The sequence below is a fragment of the Nyctereutes procyonoides genome, unplaced genomic scaffold (genome assembly GCF_905146905.1).
Source record: "Nyctereutes procyonoides isolate TBG_1078 unplaced genomic scaffold, NYPRO_anot_genome, whole genome shotgun sequence".
Lineage (NCBI taxonomy): Eukaryota > Metazoa > Chordata > Mammalia > Carnivora > Canidae > Nyctereutes > Nyctereutes procyonoides.
In genome coordinates this window covers 14,610,600-14,629,319 of record NW_026575082.1, presented here as the reverse complement: position 1 = coordinate 14,629,319, position 18,720 = coordinate 14,610,600, and the positions used below count along the sequence as shown (strand labels likewise).

General features: G+C 43.1%; 1 protein-coding gene across 5 annotated transcripts in view; it reads right to left on the bottom strand.

Moving 5' to 3' along the window:
• Positions 1 to 3,787: 3,787 nt before the first annotated feature.
• LOC129514475 (E3 ubiquitin-protein ligase RNF152) overlaps positions 3,788 to 18,720 on the bottom strand; it is a 79,878-nt gene continuing 64,945 nt past the window's right edge. For all 5 annotated transcript variants that reach the window (XM_055333045.1, XM_055333043.1, XM_055333044.1 and 2 more), the window contains one exon: positions 3,788 to 11,537. In XM_055333045.1, coding sequence (XP_055189020.1) covers positions 10,759 to 11,370 — 612 coding nt within the window. In that variant the 5' untranslated portion in view covers positions 11,371 to 11,537 and the 3' untranslated portion in view covers positions 3,788 to 10,758. The remainder of the gene's footprint in view (positions 11,538 to 18,720) is intronic.

Genomic DNA, 18,720 nt, shown 5'->3' with positions numbered 1-18,720 from the left:
GTTTGTTGTGAGTTGTTTTTAACCCCATAGCATGTAGTAATGAATATTTATGAATTTTTAGGCTATAATTTTCCAAAATTACTCTGGTATGTATGCACTGTGTTCAAGTGTGAATCATCCATTCCTTTATTACTAAAGCAGATGTACACATATTTCCCCCATAATTTGCTAATATGAGAAATTTCATCAGTAATGTGTGTAGTGCATGGAGTTTTAGCATGCAATTTACAATAAAACATGAAAGTAAATCTAATATGAGCATTGGGTTTACATTTACGTCTTAAAAAGGGGAACATATGAGTAATGATTTAATCTTATTACATAAAAATAAGCACTACATATGTATATATATATTTTGGGGGCATCTTTTGAATAACTAGAGTAAGACAAAATTGTGAATCATTATTCAAGGTCAATAGTCTCCAAATTGTGTTTTACCAGATGTTAATAGGTGTTATGCAAATGTGGATTCTTTAGTCACATAAATTGGGAGAAAGTGATATCTATTATGTTTTATTATGTTTCCTTTTTCCAGATTTGCAAAGCCCTTTAGCATATTGTGATGGTGAATTTTATGTGTCAACTGGGATAGGCCTTGATGCCTAGATATTTGGTCGAACACTGGTCGGGGTGTTGCTGTGAAGGTAAGTTTTAGATGAGATTAACAGTTAAATCAGTGGACTTTGAGAAAAGCTCATTGTTCTCCCTAATGTGGGTGAGTCCATGCAATAAGCTGAAGACTTGAAGAGACAGAAATGCCTTTGAGGATGAGGGTATCCTGCCAGCATTTTGCTTTGGACTCAAGCTGTAACATTAACCCTTCTCTGGGTCTACAGCCTATGGCCTGCTCTGAAGATTGCCAGCTTCTACAGTTACATGAGCCAATTCCTTAAAATAAATCCCTTTATAGATACATATATGAATATGATAGATTTATATAGCTATGTGTATAAAGATACATCCTATGGGCTCTGTTTCTCTAGAAGACATGCTACACATGCTAAAGCCTTTAAAAAGTTCTACAATTCAAAAAAAAAATCCTCATTTAACCCACCGTTTTCCTGGTTTATTTAGCCACAAAACATTTTCACATAATACTTACAACTATCTCAAACAGAGCTTGGGCAAGGCTATTCCCAAGACTTGACCTCCCACAGACCTGATCTGTAGCCTTTGTCGGCAATATCAGACCCTAAACCTGTTCGATGCAGAAACTAATAGCATAACTCTCAGAACAAAAGGCTGGACATGGCTTTTGCTTCCACACCTGGCCCGGAGGGAGGGAAATAGCCACATTTTGTGGGCACAGGGAGGTGAAATATTCATTGTGGAACTGGTTCCACATAACGGTGACACTTGATGGAAATAACTACTGGTGGAATAGACCTCATAGCTGTGCTTTTGTAAAATGCTCTATTGTGGATATTTCTGGGGATTGGCGAGTCATACCAAAATATCATCAATTACAGGGCAATGTGGCATAAGGCAGGGCACGAATGGCAGGGAGCCCGACAAGAAAAGCCGGCTCTGCCTCCCTAAAAGGCATCACGCCTCCTCTGTCTCTTATTGTTCCTTCTTAAATGTGTTTTCATAACTGGTCCTCACTGACCCCAATTTATCCTTCAGATCTTATTCTAGAAGCCATTGCCTTTTCTGACTAATCCCTTACCCTGGATCCACCAACCAGCCTGCCCTCTTCCCTGTTATATGCATTCAAACACCGTGTCCCCCCGCATTGGACATAAACAGTGTTTATTAATGCCTGTCTTCCTTACAGGACTGTGAGGGCCAACAGGACAGGGGCCATTCCCATCTCGTTCATCTGGGCAGCCCTAGTGCCTAGTGGGAATGCTGCATGAAGGAACGCATGACCTGTGGAGGCCTTCCCAGGTGAGTCTATATAAATTATCCTTCCTTTGTAGCCCAATGGGTGTACTTTACTTTGATTTACCTCCAAAGATCTTCACTCTTTCAACCTTTAAAAAAATCTGTGCCAAGAGTCCATGAAAGGTTCACATGTATGTGTGCACACACATAATACAGACATGTGCACGCACGCACACGCATGCACATCTCTACATTCACTTACTCTTGCAAATAATAATACATTCATTTATCAAGCAAAGTAGTGTGGAAGTGATGGGGAATGCCAGGAACAGGCAGGAAGAATGAGAGACTGAATCCAATTACAGCTATATTATTTTCTGGGTCAAGCAGAATTGTGCAAAAGTCTTCAAACCTATAAAAAGAAGAGCAGAGACTCAGTCTGATTCCAGGGCCAGTTCCTCCCCTCCCCCCCACCCAGCTGCCATTTACCCCAGCCTAGTGCTGCTACGCAGCCTAGTGCTGCTACGCCATGTACACCGAACATGGGTATTTCTTCAAGAATTGTTATTGGAAACAAAAGCGTTGAGGAAGAAAAATTAATGCATTGGCAGATAAACAGGCTTTCATCTCCAGAAATCAGGCCGAGTATTTGGAGGGGACACATATTCAACGACTGAGAATGAGGGTGGCACGTGGTGGACGCCAGGCCTGGTTCCAAGGACTCCCTGTGTAGCCTCCACCATCCCCTCTAGACCGTCAGTTACTCACACGCAATATCCTTTTGCTGAGAGGGGTTGGAATGGCAAAGACCTTGGAGCTGACATAGACCCTCCCACCCCCTACTTCTTGCAACCCTACACCCAGAGACAGAAAACGTGTGCTATCCAAACAGTCTCATCTGAAGAGGTTGCCAATGTGGGCACCCCCAGGCAAGATGTGCGAGCAGGACTCGCCTGTGGTTCCCTCCCATTCACCCTAATTCCCGCGATGTCTAAAGAGAAGTCTCTAGATAAGGTTATAGGTACACCCAGCCCTGACATGGGAGGAGCTGAGACCTAGAAAAGCTAAGGTAGGTATTTAATAAATGCTGTAAACGCCTTTAGCCTTTCCAGTTAACTCCTCCAGCTGAAAGAAAAGCTCAAGCACGAGGAAGCAGTTATAAGGGAATCCCTCCCCAACCCACACATGTGCCTATTTACCCCAGCACCGGGAAAATCCACACAAGAAATTCTAAAATATGCCAAATAAATTTCACATTTTCAAAAATCTGGACTCCCTAATACAAAACTTGCTTTTTTGGTACAAGAAATAGATTTTGAATTACAGTAATCGCACACTTTTAAAACTATGGGGATTATTTTTTAATTGCCAGACAGAGCCAGGTCATGCTTATACTAGCATTGCATGCATGATCAGATCATTGATAACCCTTTAATTAGGATTAGGCCACTAGCTAAACTGAATTGAAATTCATTGCTGTAATCCAGTTACTGAAAGACCGGTTGATTAAAAAAAAAAAAGTCTCTCCCACTCTGTCCCACTGATGAAAACACATATTGAAGGATACCTTTCCAGATTCAGAGCCAAGAGGCAGATCACACTGCCTCTCACTGCACAGGGGCCACTGTGAATTGTTCTACACGTAGTACAATGAGATGGTCCACCTGGGGTCTGACGCATCCAATGCCATTTCTAAACAGTAGAAGGAGAAAGGTAGGGCCACTGGAAGCCATGAAAACCCAAGTTGCAAAACCATGCTTGGGCTTACTCATTACAAATGCGTTCTTTGGCTTCTCAGAGAAGCCACTTGAAGGTCACCTCCACTTAAAATTCTTGGCTCGGGAGCTCCTTGTTGCTTTATTACCCAAGTCTATTAAAATTCTTAGAGTAGCTGATGATGAAAATTCTAGCCAATTTTTTTTTTCATGAAGAGGAAGGAAAAAAAAAACCAACGCGTGAGTCTATTTGAAATCGTTTTATGAATTTTAATCATAGCAAATGTGTTTTAACAGTAGTCATAAAATCAACATTACCACATATACAAAGGACAAGACACCAGTTTGGCATACAAAAATACCATATATTAAAATTGGGTTCATTGGAAAAACTCAGGACTTGCTAAGACACCATCTACAACAGAGAGAGCAAGCAAGAATGCTTTTAAGACATTCAGATTTATAAACAGCAGCTTAATATCCCCCTTACAAAGTCAATTATTTGGCAACATTTGAACAATATTTTCTACACAGCCCAGCAGCTCATTTATCTGTAGGGCTATTTGGCCCTTTAAAAGAAAAGCTCCTAAAATAAATAATCCACATACTTGTAAATGAAACATGTCAAGGACTTGAGTTAGCCTCTAGAGCAGCATTAATCTAGCCATTTGACTGGAGTATTAGTTATCAAGAGGGCCGGGGAACCCACCAGTGGGCCTGGAAGAAATGGCGGGAACCCTGTTCACCAGCTGCATGGCTTGGGTTGGGGAGTTTGTACCCACCCCAAGCTGAAACCAGCCTCCCCACCTGCAACTGTCAAGTGAGGCAAACAGGAATAAAGAAAATAGAAGAAATGACAACAACCAGGATTGAAAAACGAAAATATTCTTGAATGAGTCTTCCAATACTATTGACCTACTCAGTTGGGAAACATCCACAGGCAGGGGCACTGCATTTCACTGGTAAGAGGGTGGTATTAGTTTGTAATGACTCAGCAACCAACTCTAAAGCGTCTAGTGTGCAGAGAACGCTGGGGGGCCTCCTTGCATTCTCTCATCAGCTGAACCCATTTCCCTATGTCTTCAACTGAAACATCTGGAATGGAATTTGGCAGGCTGTTCTAGAAGGACCAATTGTGCTTGTCTACATTACTCCTAGTCATCCATGACAGCTCTTTAGCTCCTATACATTTTGTCTCGACTTGTGATCCCATTGTAGATTTCTCTCCTTTTTGGCAAGTATCTTCTTACTGTCTTGGGCACTCTGCCTATCTATTTTGCTCTAGACCTGAGGCCACATCTCCACTGCTCCCAGACAGAATTTTTCTCTCCAGTTGTTTTCTGAAGCTCGGTGCATGGCAGCAGCTATTCTTGTCCTCCCACGATTTAAATACAGATGACATAGATTGAGGTTGCTATTTGCTCCCCCTTTAAGGGGGCATTTTTTTTCCCTCTTATCTCCTCCTTCCTACTGCCCATGCTCCTTTACCACCCTCACATTCAATTATCTACTTCCAGATTCTCAAAAAGCAAATGTCAAATTAAAAATTGAACATTCCTTGGAACTCCTGTTAGAATAACCCAGTAACTCACAGGGAGAATACAGAAAACTTGCACATGGGCTACCAGCCCTACATCCCATGGTGATGAATTTAGAGCAGTGTTCTAGAAGAACAGGATAACTATAAGAGAGCACCCCAGAAAAACAAAGAAAATGCATGCTGTTGCAGACTTCAAGAGACTCCTCTGTACTCTGCCCCAAATATTACTGATTGTCCCTAAAAAGATCATAATATGAATAGTATCAAAAATCTTAGACTAGAATAATAAAGTCCAGCTAACGAGATGAGGGTTTTCAAGCACCACTACATCATAAGTGAGATATACATAGTGGGATACCCCAGGCAGTGAATCCTGAAAAAAAATACAACAACCCATTGGCCCAACTGTGCAAGGAAACTTGTGCAGAAAAATTGGAGCCATGTTGCAAGAGTTCAGGAATAACGGTACTCTACCCATGATGCTTGAGCAGAGTCAAAAAACAAGCCATTTGGAAAATGGAAATTAAATGCCCCACTTACTTATGCTCTTCAATCATCAATGGCTTTCCAATAAAATGTACACAGTAGAACCCACCTTTTCATATGTTTGAAGTCTCAAGAGTTTATTTATATAGACTTTCCCAAAGGTGGTTGGTTTGATATAATGTATGCAACCTATAGCATTTGTTAAGAAATTAACATCTAAAGTCAACATTATATAACCCACAAATTGGAAAACATGACTAACAACATTTTTTACTTGATATTTAAACTCCTGTTACAGCTAAGTCGTGTGTGTATCTACATGTCTATACCTATGTGAAGATATAGATATAGATCTCTATACAGGGAATCATGTCAGAAAAAAAAAAATCAATGGCTTGAATTTCCACTTCTTTTTTAGAAGTATTTCATGCTTAATAAAATTTAACTGATCTTCATTGCCTTTGAGATAGATTACTATTTTCAACAGTTACTGAATTATCTGGATTACTTTGTTCTTTTTTGGAGTTTCTCTTTTGGTGAGGGTTACCTTGTAAGTGATGTTTTACTGGGAATGACGGAAATGGCAAGGAACAGTCTCTTCTTCCAGGTCAAGGATGACAGATCAACTGACTCGTGACACTTCTTATGTGGAAACAAAACACTGATTGATTGGCAGCATCATTCTTTTAAGAGAAGATAGAAATTCAAACCTTTTCGATAGTACTCCTCTCATACCAATAACCTCTGGACCTCTAAATTCCTCCTGAGTCCAAAGAAAAACTACCATTTTGGCAAAAAAAATATTAATAGTAATTTCAAAAGACAAGCTAAAAAGGTCATGCCCACCGACAAGTTCTAGAAAAAAAATTTACTCAATTGGGCTAAATTGAAATGAATGCAATGTTTACCTTATATTCAGAAGCAATGAAAAACAGACCAGCCAATTTTGACACAGCACAGGATTTCAGATAAAGCAATGGGAACTCTTCAAACCAAAATCTAGACTAGAATACACACCATACAGTCAGGAAGAGTCTCATCTTTCTATGAAAATATATCACAAACCAAGTCTTCTGCTTTCCTTTACTCACTTAAAAAGCAGTTTTAGTAACTTTAATAACCCTGAAGTCTTTAAATTCCATGGGCAATGTTTTTTAAGCCAAAAAAAAAAAAAAAAGCTTCTGTGCAAGGCTGCAAATTTCCAATTCGTTCAGTGATAAAGGGATAAAAGGAAAAACCAAACAAGACTAAAACAGTGTCAAATCTCACTCTAAAAACAGTACCTATGTTATAGTCTGGCATCTGAAAAAGGATGCCCACATATGCCCACACCAAACACAATGACAAGCCAGCAGACTTCAAGGGCAAACAAAAACCCTCTATGAGCACTGCAAAACATGCCTGCTTTTACATTTCACACCTTACTGATGCAGTGATGAAGTCTGGGGAAGATGCTGGAAGCAAAGAGGAATTTCATTAGGCGCTTTTTTTTTTCTTTTTTTCTGTAACATTTACTTTTTGGCCATAAGACCCTAGACACAGTTTCACAGTACAGGTCATGCATAGCTTGCAAGTCAAACGTTTTACAGCTACTGTCTAACTACTATTTTTGGACAACAGATTCACATGCAGCTAATGATCCCAGAAACGGGGCTTCAGAAAGCGCTCTTTAAGTTTCACTGACCATTCTTTGACCCAAAGTATGTAAGTAATAACCCCAAAGGGCAACAATGAATTTTTATTGTCACACTTGAGATCATATACTTTTTAAGCCCAGAAAGGATTTTTCAGCCAACTGCATGTAACTAAACCACAAACCGTCTTCTTAGCCTTATTCCATTAACACTGATGCTAGATTCCCCTGCACAACCCTCCAGAATCCCATGGTCCAATATGGTAGCCACTAGCCATGTGAGCGACTATGTTTAAGTAACTTAAAATACAAAATCCACCTCCTCAGTCGTACTAACCCTGCTTCAGCTGCCCACTAGCCAATGTGGCCAGTGGCTACTATATTGGACAGCATAGGTTATAGAACATTTCCATCATCCGAGAAAGGTCTACTGAACAGACTAGATCTCGAAGGCTGCACCAGCACATGGGTTAACCTTCAAGGGACCTACTCTGAAGTCATGCAGAAGATTAAACTTAATTATATTCTCAAAGAAAGTACCTTTTAGCTTTCTAATCATAAAGTATGACTGAAACTGAGAACCAATTTGCCTTTTCATCACAACTTATGCCCCAGGTCATTATATGAAAATTTCCCAAAGACAACGCTTTTCGATAGCATACTTGGCTCAACTTAACATATTGAGCATTCTCTTGTTTATGTCAAGATCATTAATAAAGATGAAAATTCATGCTTCTTAAAGTTAACTATTTACACAACACTCATTGTCCTTTACATAAGGGGGGGGGAACCAATGGTGTGCGATTTTAAAAATTCAAATCACATCATTTTTATTAAATGTCTCTACTCGTCTTTTAATCAACCCTCCTTTCATTTCCCAGAGAGGTAGTGCTAACTAAAAGGAATATGTATATATATTAAAAACAACAACAACAACAACAAAAACCCACACAACCTAAAGCAATAGTTGAGTCAGTAAAGGAGTAAAGGGTATGCATCCACCCTCCAAAGGCTCACAGTCCGACAGAGATGTCAACAGGCATAAGAAGGAGCAAGAGAAACTCTAATGCAGTTCTCATCTCCCTTTTGTTGCAGAATTTCAAGGGGCCACCTACCTCTGTGGGCCTCCACGGGCTCATGTACGAAACAAATCCACTGGGGATTGCTTTCAGCTCTGACTCTGTGCTTTCAGTTGTGATTTTTTTCACTCATGTGCAACTGTGAATTCCGGTTGATTGGGTCACTGGACTTTTGTCACACGGGGTAGATGAGTTGTTCATGTTGTGAGGAAATGCCAGAAGAGGCCAGAGCAAGGGGATGCCAGCTAACAGTGAAACAGCCAGTCGACAAAAATTCTATCTGTAGGCTGAGGTATGACACGCACAAACACACGCGCACTTACACGTGTGCACAACGGTGCACCGTAAGAGGCAATGTACAGGTAACTGGAGGCAGAATGCATTTAAACAATATTTCTTAGGTCAGTAAGACTCACACAGGAAATTCTGATCTTGGTATTATTGTTACCTTAAATTGAAAAGTCAAGAATCTATCACAGAGCCGATTAATTTTGCACTCTCACCTGCAGCTCTAGCATGGGATTGTTTTTAAGTTACGTGGACATTTTTACTCTACTGCTTTGCACTAAGAAACACGGGGCTCTACGGCCACACGCATTAGTGTCTACATCTAACCTACTTAACACACAGAACTCGAGGACATACTACACTACAGGGCCAGTCACTTCATACTGTACATAAACAGATGCAGATATCATTCACAAAATTAACTCAAATATGGCCTGGCTGGAAATTGCAAAGGGGAAAGTCTATTTGAAATGTAGCATTCTTAATGCAACATTTTGGTGATTTTTTTTTTTTTCCCTCCAAGAGGAATAGAAATGAGGTCAGACATGCATCACGGCAGCCTGGCAGATTTTGAGAAGTTGACACTAACCCAACAGTATATTATGTTACATAATAGAGGATAGTATTCAGCTAATATGATACCTAAATTATTAATACCAAATAAATCCTAGATTATTTGTTGTATAATGCCCAATAGCTTACACAATAAAATGGCATTTTAACCTAATTTCTACTTTGAGCTTTCAAATATACTTGCTTCATGAATTCCATAAAAGAAATTGGAGAACTGTAAAAGCTCACAGCTATTTCTGAATGCACACACATTCAGGCACAGGAATTTACCGCTTAACGCCAGCAGATCTTTCTTCATGAGCATCTGTAGGCCACTACACATTTAAGAATATTTGAGAATTTATGATGAACTGATCCATTTAAATTGGGAATGTGAGTTGTTGGTTTACCTTGTCACTTTTCTCAATAAAAACATTTTGAAATACAAGAGATCGTCTCACTTATACCAGCAAGAGGAAACTAGAATCCTAAACGGTTTAATTCTCACAGCGCGACATCTTTTGAAAAGTAATCATGGACTGTCTATTAAAATGTCAGTCCGGGTTTGTCATCGACGAACAACACTCATATCTACTACGACTCCTCCAAACCAGGACAAAAGACAGAGTCTTCTGTTACTTTCCATTTGTGCCTCACAGAACACAGGACTTGAATACACAGAAGAGGAGCAAATGTTGGAAGTGACGAGTGGGTGACACTTCACAGAGCGGGTCCCGGTGCCCAAGAGGTGGCCACTGTGTCAGACCCTGGACTCATTCGGGCCAACAAAGTCTTACTCCTGGGATTCTTCTGAAAAGATTCAAAACCTGAGGTAAATCAAATGACACACACTCACACACACACAAATACACAATATTTACATTTAAAATCCTTATCTCATGAGATGGCTTGAGAAAAATTGGCATATAGGGTTCCTGTAGGATTAGGTATTTCTCATGATTACTCAGTTTATTGCTCCCCCGTTGGGCTTTCAGTTTAATAAACACGTAGCGAGCTCTAATTACAAGGGAAGAAAAATGAAGGTGCGTAACAAAACACAACACACCGGGAACACTTGTTCAAACATTTTCTTCAAAAAAAAAATGACAGTCCACTTCACTTACTTTAATTTGGGTGCCATTCAAAAGGTATAAAAAGCCTTAGCAACTAAACGAGACTGGATTTCCATTAAAAAGGGGAAAGAAACCAGCACTGCATGTCGTCGCTGAATTTTTACATGGATTCTCAGGTTTAATTCTACTTGTATACATAGCATCTTTGTTTTAATCTACCACATTTAGAGAAGATCACATTGTATGCACTTGCACGGTTTAACGTCTAAGTAGAATACGTCTATCTCGTAACATGATTTTGAAAAATCAGAAATTACAGTCCATTTAGTAAATGATTATGAGGATGCATGCAATCGTCTTCGAAGCTGTTGCCACCAACACTCAGAATGATTTGCCTGGTATCCTGTGGAGACCTCACGTCTGCCCTCCGCTAATCAAGTGGCAGCCCCGAGGCCAGCGCTGGCACCAAATGATCAGCGTCGGCCCCCTCCTTCTCGCTGCGATCCCATCACCAACACCTGCTCAACCCCTAGTTGGCACCCACGAGAGACTTCGGCAGGCCCGCTCAGCCACAGGATATCACAGTGAAGCGCTTAGAAATGCAAGACATGTTGTGCAGCACGATGCCCAGGAGGAAGACCAGGACGCAGGCCACAAGGATCACAGTGCACACCCCGGACCAGGTGGAGCTTTTCGCCGCGCCCCGCCTGTCTGGCTCCTCCTCCACCGCCTCCTGGGGCGGCCCCCCCTGCAGGGGCTGCTGTTCCCCGGGGATCGTCACCACCGTGACGGGCTTCTGCTGGCTCCCGGGCAGCAGGCGGCAGCCCAGGTCTCCGGGCAGCAGCGCTCGCTCCTTGGCGATGGGCAGGGGCAGCATGTAGCACCCATTGCTGGGAAGTTTGATGAAGACCGGGGTGTGCTCGGACGCGTGCGGGATGGCGATGACCGCCAGGACCTCGGGGTCGTCGGGGAGCTGCGACACGGAGAAGCCTGGGGGCAGCTTGGTGATGCCCCGGCACCACGGGCATCTCACGTCCTTCTGGCTCGTCCTCATCTGCTGGAGGCACACCGAGCAGCAGGTGTGTTTGCAGTCCAGCAGCTTGGGCCTTCGCCGGGGGCTGTAGTAATTGAAACAGATCTGACATTCCAGCAAAGAATCTTGGGAGAGCGTCTCCATCGTGGCCCGGTGGCGGGGAGGCCAAGGCCAAGGCCAAGGCCAAGGCCGGGCGGAGGAGCTTGTTCTCAGAGGCCGGCAGGCCCACGCCCTCCTCCTTCTGGTCTTTCCACGGTGGCCGGGTGACCCGGGAGCTCACAGGCACAGAGCATACTCAAGTGTGTTCATTTCTGAAGAAGACAAAAAAAAAAAAAATGCGGAAAAGTTAATTATTTCCAACAAGCTCAGATGTCAGCACATCTGATGGGAGTAGTTCAAAAGTCCTGATGCTGGGTTAAAAATAAATAAATAAATAAATAAATAAATAAATAAATAAATAAATAAATAAAAGTTTCCCACTCGAGATTACAGGATTCCCGCAGGTAATGCCCAGTGGAAGGTAGACGGGTTGTCTCAGGTGGCTTCTTATGGTAAATACTTGGTTTGTTTCTAAAGGGAATGACTTCGTGGGGGTACATAATGCCCCACAGTTCATAAAGAGGGAGTCTTGATTCTGTTTTACGTATTTTGGTGGACCCTGGCTTGTTCTAAAATCCACTGGGGAAATTCTCAAGCTTCTAAGATGCTTTGTAAAAAAAAAAAAAAAATTTTTTTTTAAATGCTTTGTAGCATCTCCTAAAAGTAAATTTCTTTCCTTAGACCCTCTGGTCTTCTTTTCCTGACTCAACTTACCCTCCTGTAAGCATTCATTGCCAGATTCAGGCAACGTCCCAAACCTAGGGATTCATAACGAACTAGTTCGCCCATTCTATACGGGTTAGGACTATTCCTCTCTCTCATCGGAAATTAAAACGGTGCTGCCCAAAGGAGCACGCACAGGCATCTGTTATTTTTTTCCGATCAAATCACTGAAACAGTAATTCTTATCATCTGGTTTTAAGCGACAAAAACTGGAAACGACAGCCTCAAAAGGCAGCAACTACAATGAGCCTTCAGGCAGCGGGGGTCACAAAGGCACACGAGGACCATTAGTATTTTTTCAGTCCTTTTAATCTCATTAATATTTAGGCTTGCACCAGATAATGGGACCATAAGCAAATACTATTCACTCACTAATCCTAATCAAGTGCGGTATAGCAAAAGGCTGCCAGAGAAGACCGGCAGGCAGACCCCACCATAAAACAGTAAGAGCAAAAATAACATGAGCCTCCAGGTATTGAAAGGCAGCAGAGTAACTCAGATGACTTAACCCGGGTTTGAGGAACCCCCTGGTGCTCTACTGTTTCAAGGAAGGCCGCCCAACCAACCTTTCAATGGTTTCCTATTGAAAGCATCCAAATTTACTCTCTCTGGATGGAGTCACGATACTTTGGAGAGAACTACCCAACCACTATTGTAGAAAAAATTCCTAGTCATTGAATACCAACCCACTCCCAGAGCCAGGAGCTAACATGGAAAAGAAGCTCCAACACATTTCTCTTAAAAAGCAAACCACCTTCTTCTAACTTCCTTTGTGAAATTACGAATGTACTCCTCGCCAATGATATGATTTGTTAAAATCAAAATTAGAAATGCAGGGGGCGCCTGGGTGGCTCAGTTGGTTAAGCAACTGCCTTCAGCTCAGGCCATGACCCGGGGTCCTGGGATCAAGCCCCACAGTCGGGCTCCCTGCTTCTCCCTCGCCCTCTGCCCACCACCCTACCACCCCACCACCTATACCCACTGCTCGTGTTCTCTGTCAAATAAATAAAATCTTTTAAAAAATTAGAAATGCAGCAAAGTTTAAAGTAAAAAATAATCATTGGCAAAAATTAACAATGACAGTCCAAAAGAGAAACACGGTGTCAAATATTTTAGCTGTAGTAAAGGTGCCTAAATTATCGAAAGTCAAATATAGTAATACAGCATTCAGAAAGTTCGTATCATAATCGACTGCTTATCTCTCTACTAATTCAAGAAGTGTTTGTTGAATAAATGAAATTTGGTAAAGGTAGAACTCAAATGTTTTCACTGGAAAAAAAAACATATGAGGTGATGGACATGTTATCAGCTGGAGGGGGTCCTTTCACAATGTACACGTAGCAAATCACCACCATGCACGCCTCAAATAATTTACAATTTTGTCAACTATACCTCAGTAAAGCCGAAAAAAAGTAAAAAATTAAAGACATAAGTATCTGTGGGGCATCAATCAGGCACAAAGCACAATGCTAGCTACTATAGGGCATAAAGATGAATCAGATCCAAATGCTACTCTTAGGTAATTTAAGGCTAGGTAAAAAAGAAAACGTGAATAGATTTCTTCTTCCATTCATTTATTCATTCCAGTTCTTATTGGACATCTGCCATGTGTCAGGCATGATGGTATTTGCTTTTGTCTCTTGTAACTAAGACCTTGTCACTGCCTATTAAGAGACTCCCAGCCTAGCCATAACCAGTTATGCATGCTAACAGTCGTAATATAAATATAGAGTGATACATGCCATACAGGAAGGGAGGAATCGGGGATGGCTCCATGAAAAATCTGGATTATGGAGAGGATTTAGACATGTAAAATTAGGGGGCACTTTTCTTTAGGTTCAGAAATCACTGTGAGCAAAGGAGAGAGGGTGAGTCATTACAGAATTACTTCTAGACTCTACCTGTGGCACTGGCCAGAGGATTGTTTTTTTCGTAATAAGAGAGTAACTCAAAAAAGCCCACCCTTCAGTTTCATAGTTTTAGCTTTTATCTTTAGGTCTTTGAAACGGATTCATGTTTTTAATTATCTTTTTTAAAGTTTTTATTTTTAAGTAATCTCTACACCCAACGTGGGGCCCAAACTTACATCCCCAAGATCAAGAGTCGCATGCCCCACGGACTGAACCAGCCAGGCGCCCCCAGATGCCTGCAAGCACCCTTCCCCTGGCCCAGCCGGGGAACCCAGTCCTGCAGGGAAGGAGAGAGAGGAGTGTGGCCAGGCCCAGACCACACACAACATAGAGAGCTTCGAGTGCCAGGCCAAGAATATGGGACTTTTTTTTTTTTTAATATTTTATTTGTTTATTCATGAGAGACACACACACACACACAGAGAGAGGCAGAGACACAGGCAGAGGAAGAAGCAGGCTCTATGCAGGGAGCCCGATGTGGGACTCGATCCCAGGACCCCAGGATCACGCCCTGGGTTGATGGCAGGGCTAAACTGCTGAGCCACCAGGGCTGCTTGGATGTGGGACTTTGTAATGGGCAATGGGTAGACCCCAGAGAGGGCAAGAGTATGGGAATGAGCAGCGCCTGGGTTGTTTACCTTCGGCTCAGGTCATGATCCTGGGGTCCTGGGATGGAGCCCCGCATCCGGGTCCCTGCTCAGCAGAGTCTGGTTTTCCCTCTCCCTCTGCCCCTTCCCTGGCTCATGCTTTCCCTCTCTCCTTCTGTCCAATAAGTAAATAAAAATCTTTAAAAAAAAAAGATTATGAGAATGACTCATTAGTCATATTCAAGATAGATTGGAAAGACCTGCTGAAAAGCTATTATAATATTAGACAAGAGGTAGCGAGTCGTTGAAGGAAAGACTGGCAACTGGGATGAAGATGAGAAGAGGAGGAGGGTGGGTGGCATCCCTAGGAGAAATGGGGATCCCGAGAGAGTGCCCCTGTCTGGGCCTTACTCCAGTTGAGATGTGAGGAAGATCCACGAAATGAGTTCTTCAGGGAGACATGGAAGAGCTGGACAAAGGCTGCAAGCGTGGAGCTGATGCTGCAGAGCAGAGTCGGGCTTGGACCTGAGAGCCAGGCGACGGCCACGGAAGGCCCATCGGCCGGACGACACAGAACAGAGGGACGGCTTGGGGAGCACACCGCTAAGTCCCCCCGAAAGGAAGAGCTGTGGCAAGGGAAGCCACCCCCGTGTCCCCGCGCGGCCCCGGCAGCAGGAGGCCAAGCAGCGGGAGGGCACGGAGGGGGCCGTGGGGCTCCGGGGACAGGTGTCCCTCAGGGCAATTCGGGTGGAGTAGGGGGTGCGATGGAGTGTGCGGGGCCCAGGATGTGGGCACCCGAGTCCCCACGAGGCAGTGGGGGGGCCACGGGGCAGGAGAAGGGAGGCAGGAGCGTCCAGGTCCCCCCAGGCCCAGGGGGCATGTGGGGCTGGGAAGGGGGCCCATAGGCCCGCGGAACGGAAATTCCCCGTGTCTTGGCAGCCAAGATAGAATCTTCTAGAATGGGGATGCCCGGGGGTGTGTGTGTGCAGGGGGGGCTCAGAGGTTGAGCACCTGCCTTCAGCCCAGGGCATGATCCTGGAGACCCAGGATCAAGTCCCATGTCGGGCTCCCTGCATGGAGCCTGCTTCTCCCTCTGCCTGTGTCTCTGCCTCTCTCTCTCTGTGTGTGTCTCATGAACAAATAAATAAAATCTTTAAAAAAACAAACAAAAAAAAGAAGCCCCTGGACAGAGTACCAGGGAACCCAGGGAGATGAGGGTGCGGCCGGGCGGGAGGGGGGCTCTGAGCTCTGGTGGTGGAAAGGATGAGATGGGGGATGGGTATGAGAAAAAGCACAGAGCCCTGCAACCCCTTCCTGAATTTGGAGACCACTTTCCTTCACAATGGCCCTCAGGACCACTACCTCCGAAGATATATGGAGCCGGGACATGTTTCCTGACCCCAGTACCGAAACAATGACCACCGATTTATTAACCTTCCTTCCTCCCTTATTATTTATCTTCTTTCCATATAAAAATGTGGGTAGCAGATTAGCAGAGTGGGAAGAGCAGGGACTTTGGCCTCCAAGAACCTTGGCTCAAAACCTTGCTCTATCACTACCAGCTGTGACCCTAGAACAGGTCATCCAGCCTCTGGAAGCCTGTGGATCACCAGCCAATGGGGCAAAATGGAAGTGTAGCTGAAGTCCGGTAAAGGGTGCAAGGAGCACAGGTTCTCTCTCTCTCCCTCCCTCCTGACTCCGCCTCCTCCCCGTGTGCCACCTGCCCAGAGAGCTCTTCCTGGCTCTCAAAGAACTGCCATGTTGAACAGCTTGGGAGGAAGAATGCAAGTGTTCTCCTTGGCCCTGCCCCAAGACTTGCCATGCCATCATTTTTCAACAAAACCAACATCCAATTTTATTCATGAATTTATGTTCCAAGTAATGTTCACTTAATTGGTGTTAAGCTCCCTTAAAACTACATTACAGTACTCAATTTCCAACTCTATCCAAGTAAGTCTAGGCCCTACAGTAGAGGCTGAACACAAATGCCAGATGGGAAAACAGTTCCTCTCTTCCTTGCTTAGCCACTCAAGCCGTCTTGACGGTGGCATCTCTCATTTATACATGGACTTGTTCTATCTTAAGCCAGCCTATACTGCATTCCAGTTTATTTTCTGTAGCATAATTAGTAAGGATGATGATTAGTTAGGTAAAGAGAAGGAAATTTATGAGCCTGTGGACCGAAGCTAATGATGAATCATCCCTTTTCCCTTTCTTCAGAATCTGGAAAGGTGTGAGTCAACCATAGAAGAAATGGTATGCGAACAAGGAAGGCCCACATAAGCTGAAAACAAACTCGGGTGCCCAGTCAAATGCATCATACACGAAGCACACGTTGGCAAGAGCCTCAGGAACCAGGGGTTGATGTTATTTCCTCACGGGAACAAGATACGGCATTCCACGGAAGCACTCGGGACACTTAAGGGGAAACGGCCCTTCGGTAGAATGTGTGCAAACAGGTGTATAGTTAAATACATTAGGATGATTTATTTTGAAAGAATCTGAAGATCAGAAAACATCAGAAGAAGAGGAAGAGCAGCTAAAGGAAGTTATTCAGGAAATAATTATGGCCTAGAAGACAGAACTTCTTTTCTTTTTTTTTTTTTTTTAAGATTTTATTTATTTATTCATGAGACGCAGAGAGAGAGGCACAGACACCGGCAGAGGGAGAAGCAGGCTCCATTCCATGTAGTGAGCCCAATGTGGGATTCGATCCTGGGTCTCCAGGACCACACCCTGGGCCGAAGGTGACGGCTAAACCGCTGAGCCACCCGGGTTGCCCCAGAACTTCTTTTCAAACATATTTTCATAAAATGGTATTTAGTTTCATAAATGATGTTAGTTGTACGATCAATGAACGAAGTAGTAATGCATGCCTGGGTTTAAAATGCCTTTTTAAAAAATATATATTTATTTATTTGAGAGAGCGAGAGAACGAGCAGGGGGATGGGCAGAGGGAAAGGGTAGGAATAGGAGCAGACTCCCCACTGAGCGTGGAACCCAATGTGGGGCTCAACAAGGGCTCAATCTCATGACCCTGAGACCATGACCTGAGCCAAAATCAGGCATCAGGCATCCAACCAACTGCACCACCCAGGTGTCCCTAAAACACTATTCTTGGTTTTGGCTCAGGTCGTGATCTCAAAGTTGTGAGATGGAGCTCCATATCGGGCTCTGTGATCCTCTGAGTGTGCTCAAGGTTTTCTCCCCCTTCCTTCCCCTTGTCCCCCTGCTCAGGTGCTCTCACTATCTCAAGTAAGTGAGTAAATAAATAAATAAATAAAACCTTAAACAAACAAACAAACAAGCAAACAAGAAATAGATTGAGATTTGTGTTAGTAGAGGGAGGCATGATTTGGGGAGGAAATGCCAAAAACTAGAGGCTTATGCATGTTGCTGTTGTTTGGGGGCAGTGGATATTTGATGCTTTCCAACACTGATATATTTTCACAATATAAAATTTTCCCCCTTTTTAAAAACCATGTAATTTTAAGCATCTTTATAAAAGTTGTGGGCATGATAAAGTGCTACTATGAATTTAGTGGGTGGTAAAACAAACAAACAAACAAACAAACACAGGTCTCCAATACTGAGTTTTTTATTTATATAAGTCCCAGTTGCTTTTAGAAGCCCAGGCATATGAGGATAAAAAAGTCAATGAAATAAATAATCCACATAGTTTTACTCTGCTTGTACTCTTAAGAAGTTTCATACATTCTGATTTAGATTTGTGACCGTGACATTAATTGGGAAGCCTCGCCTCAGAACCGTGGTATGAACTGATAGTTATTATATCTGGCTGACCTTGAACTGTTCCATCTGATGCTCCCCATCGTGATCTTAAATTTAATGATCATGTTGAGAAAGATCTCAAAGTCAGAGATTAAAGTAGACACTGTACTGGTGCTTTTCTTACTCTATTGAAATAGCATGTCTTTCTGATGCAGGTCATTTGCTTCAGTCTTCAAGAAAATGTAAATATTTGAAATGAGATTAAATGAAATAATTACAATTCCATTTAATGTGGTATTTCAGCGGCCAAGACCACTTAGTTACATTGGATCTTAGCAAACACTCTGATTAGTGGCAAGAATGGGAATTGCCTGGCAGTGACAGATGTGTCGCTGACTTCTGGTCCTCTGGTAGCCGAGAGCCATCCTTTCAGGACACGATTG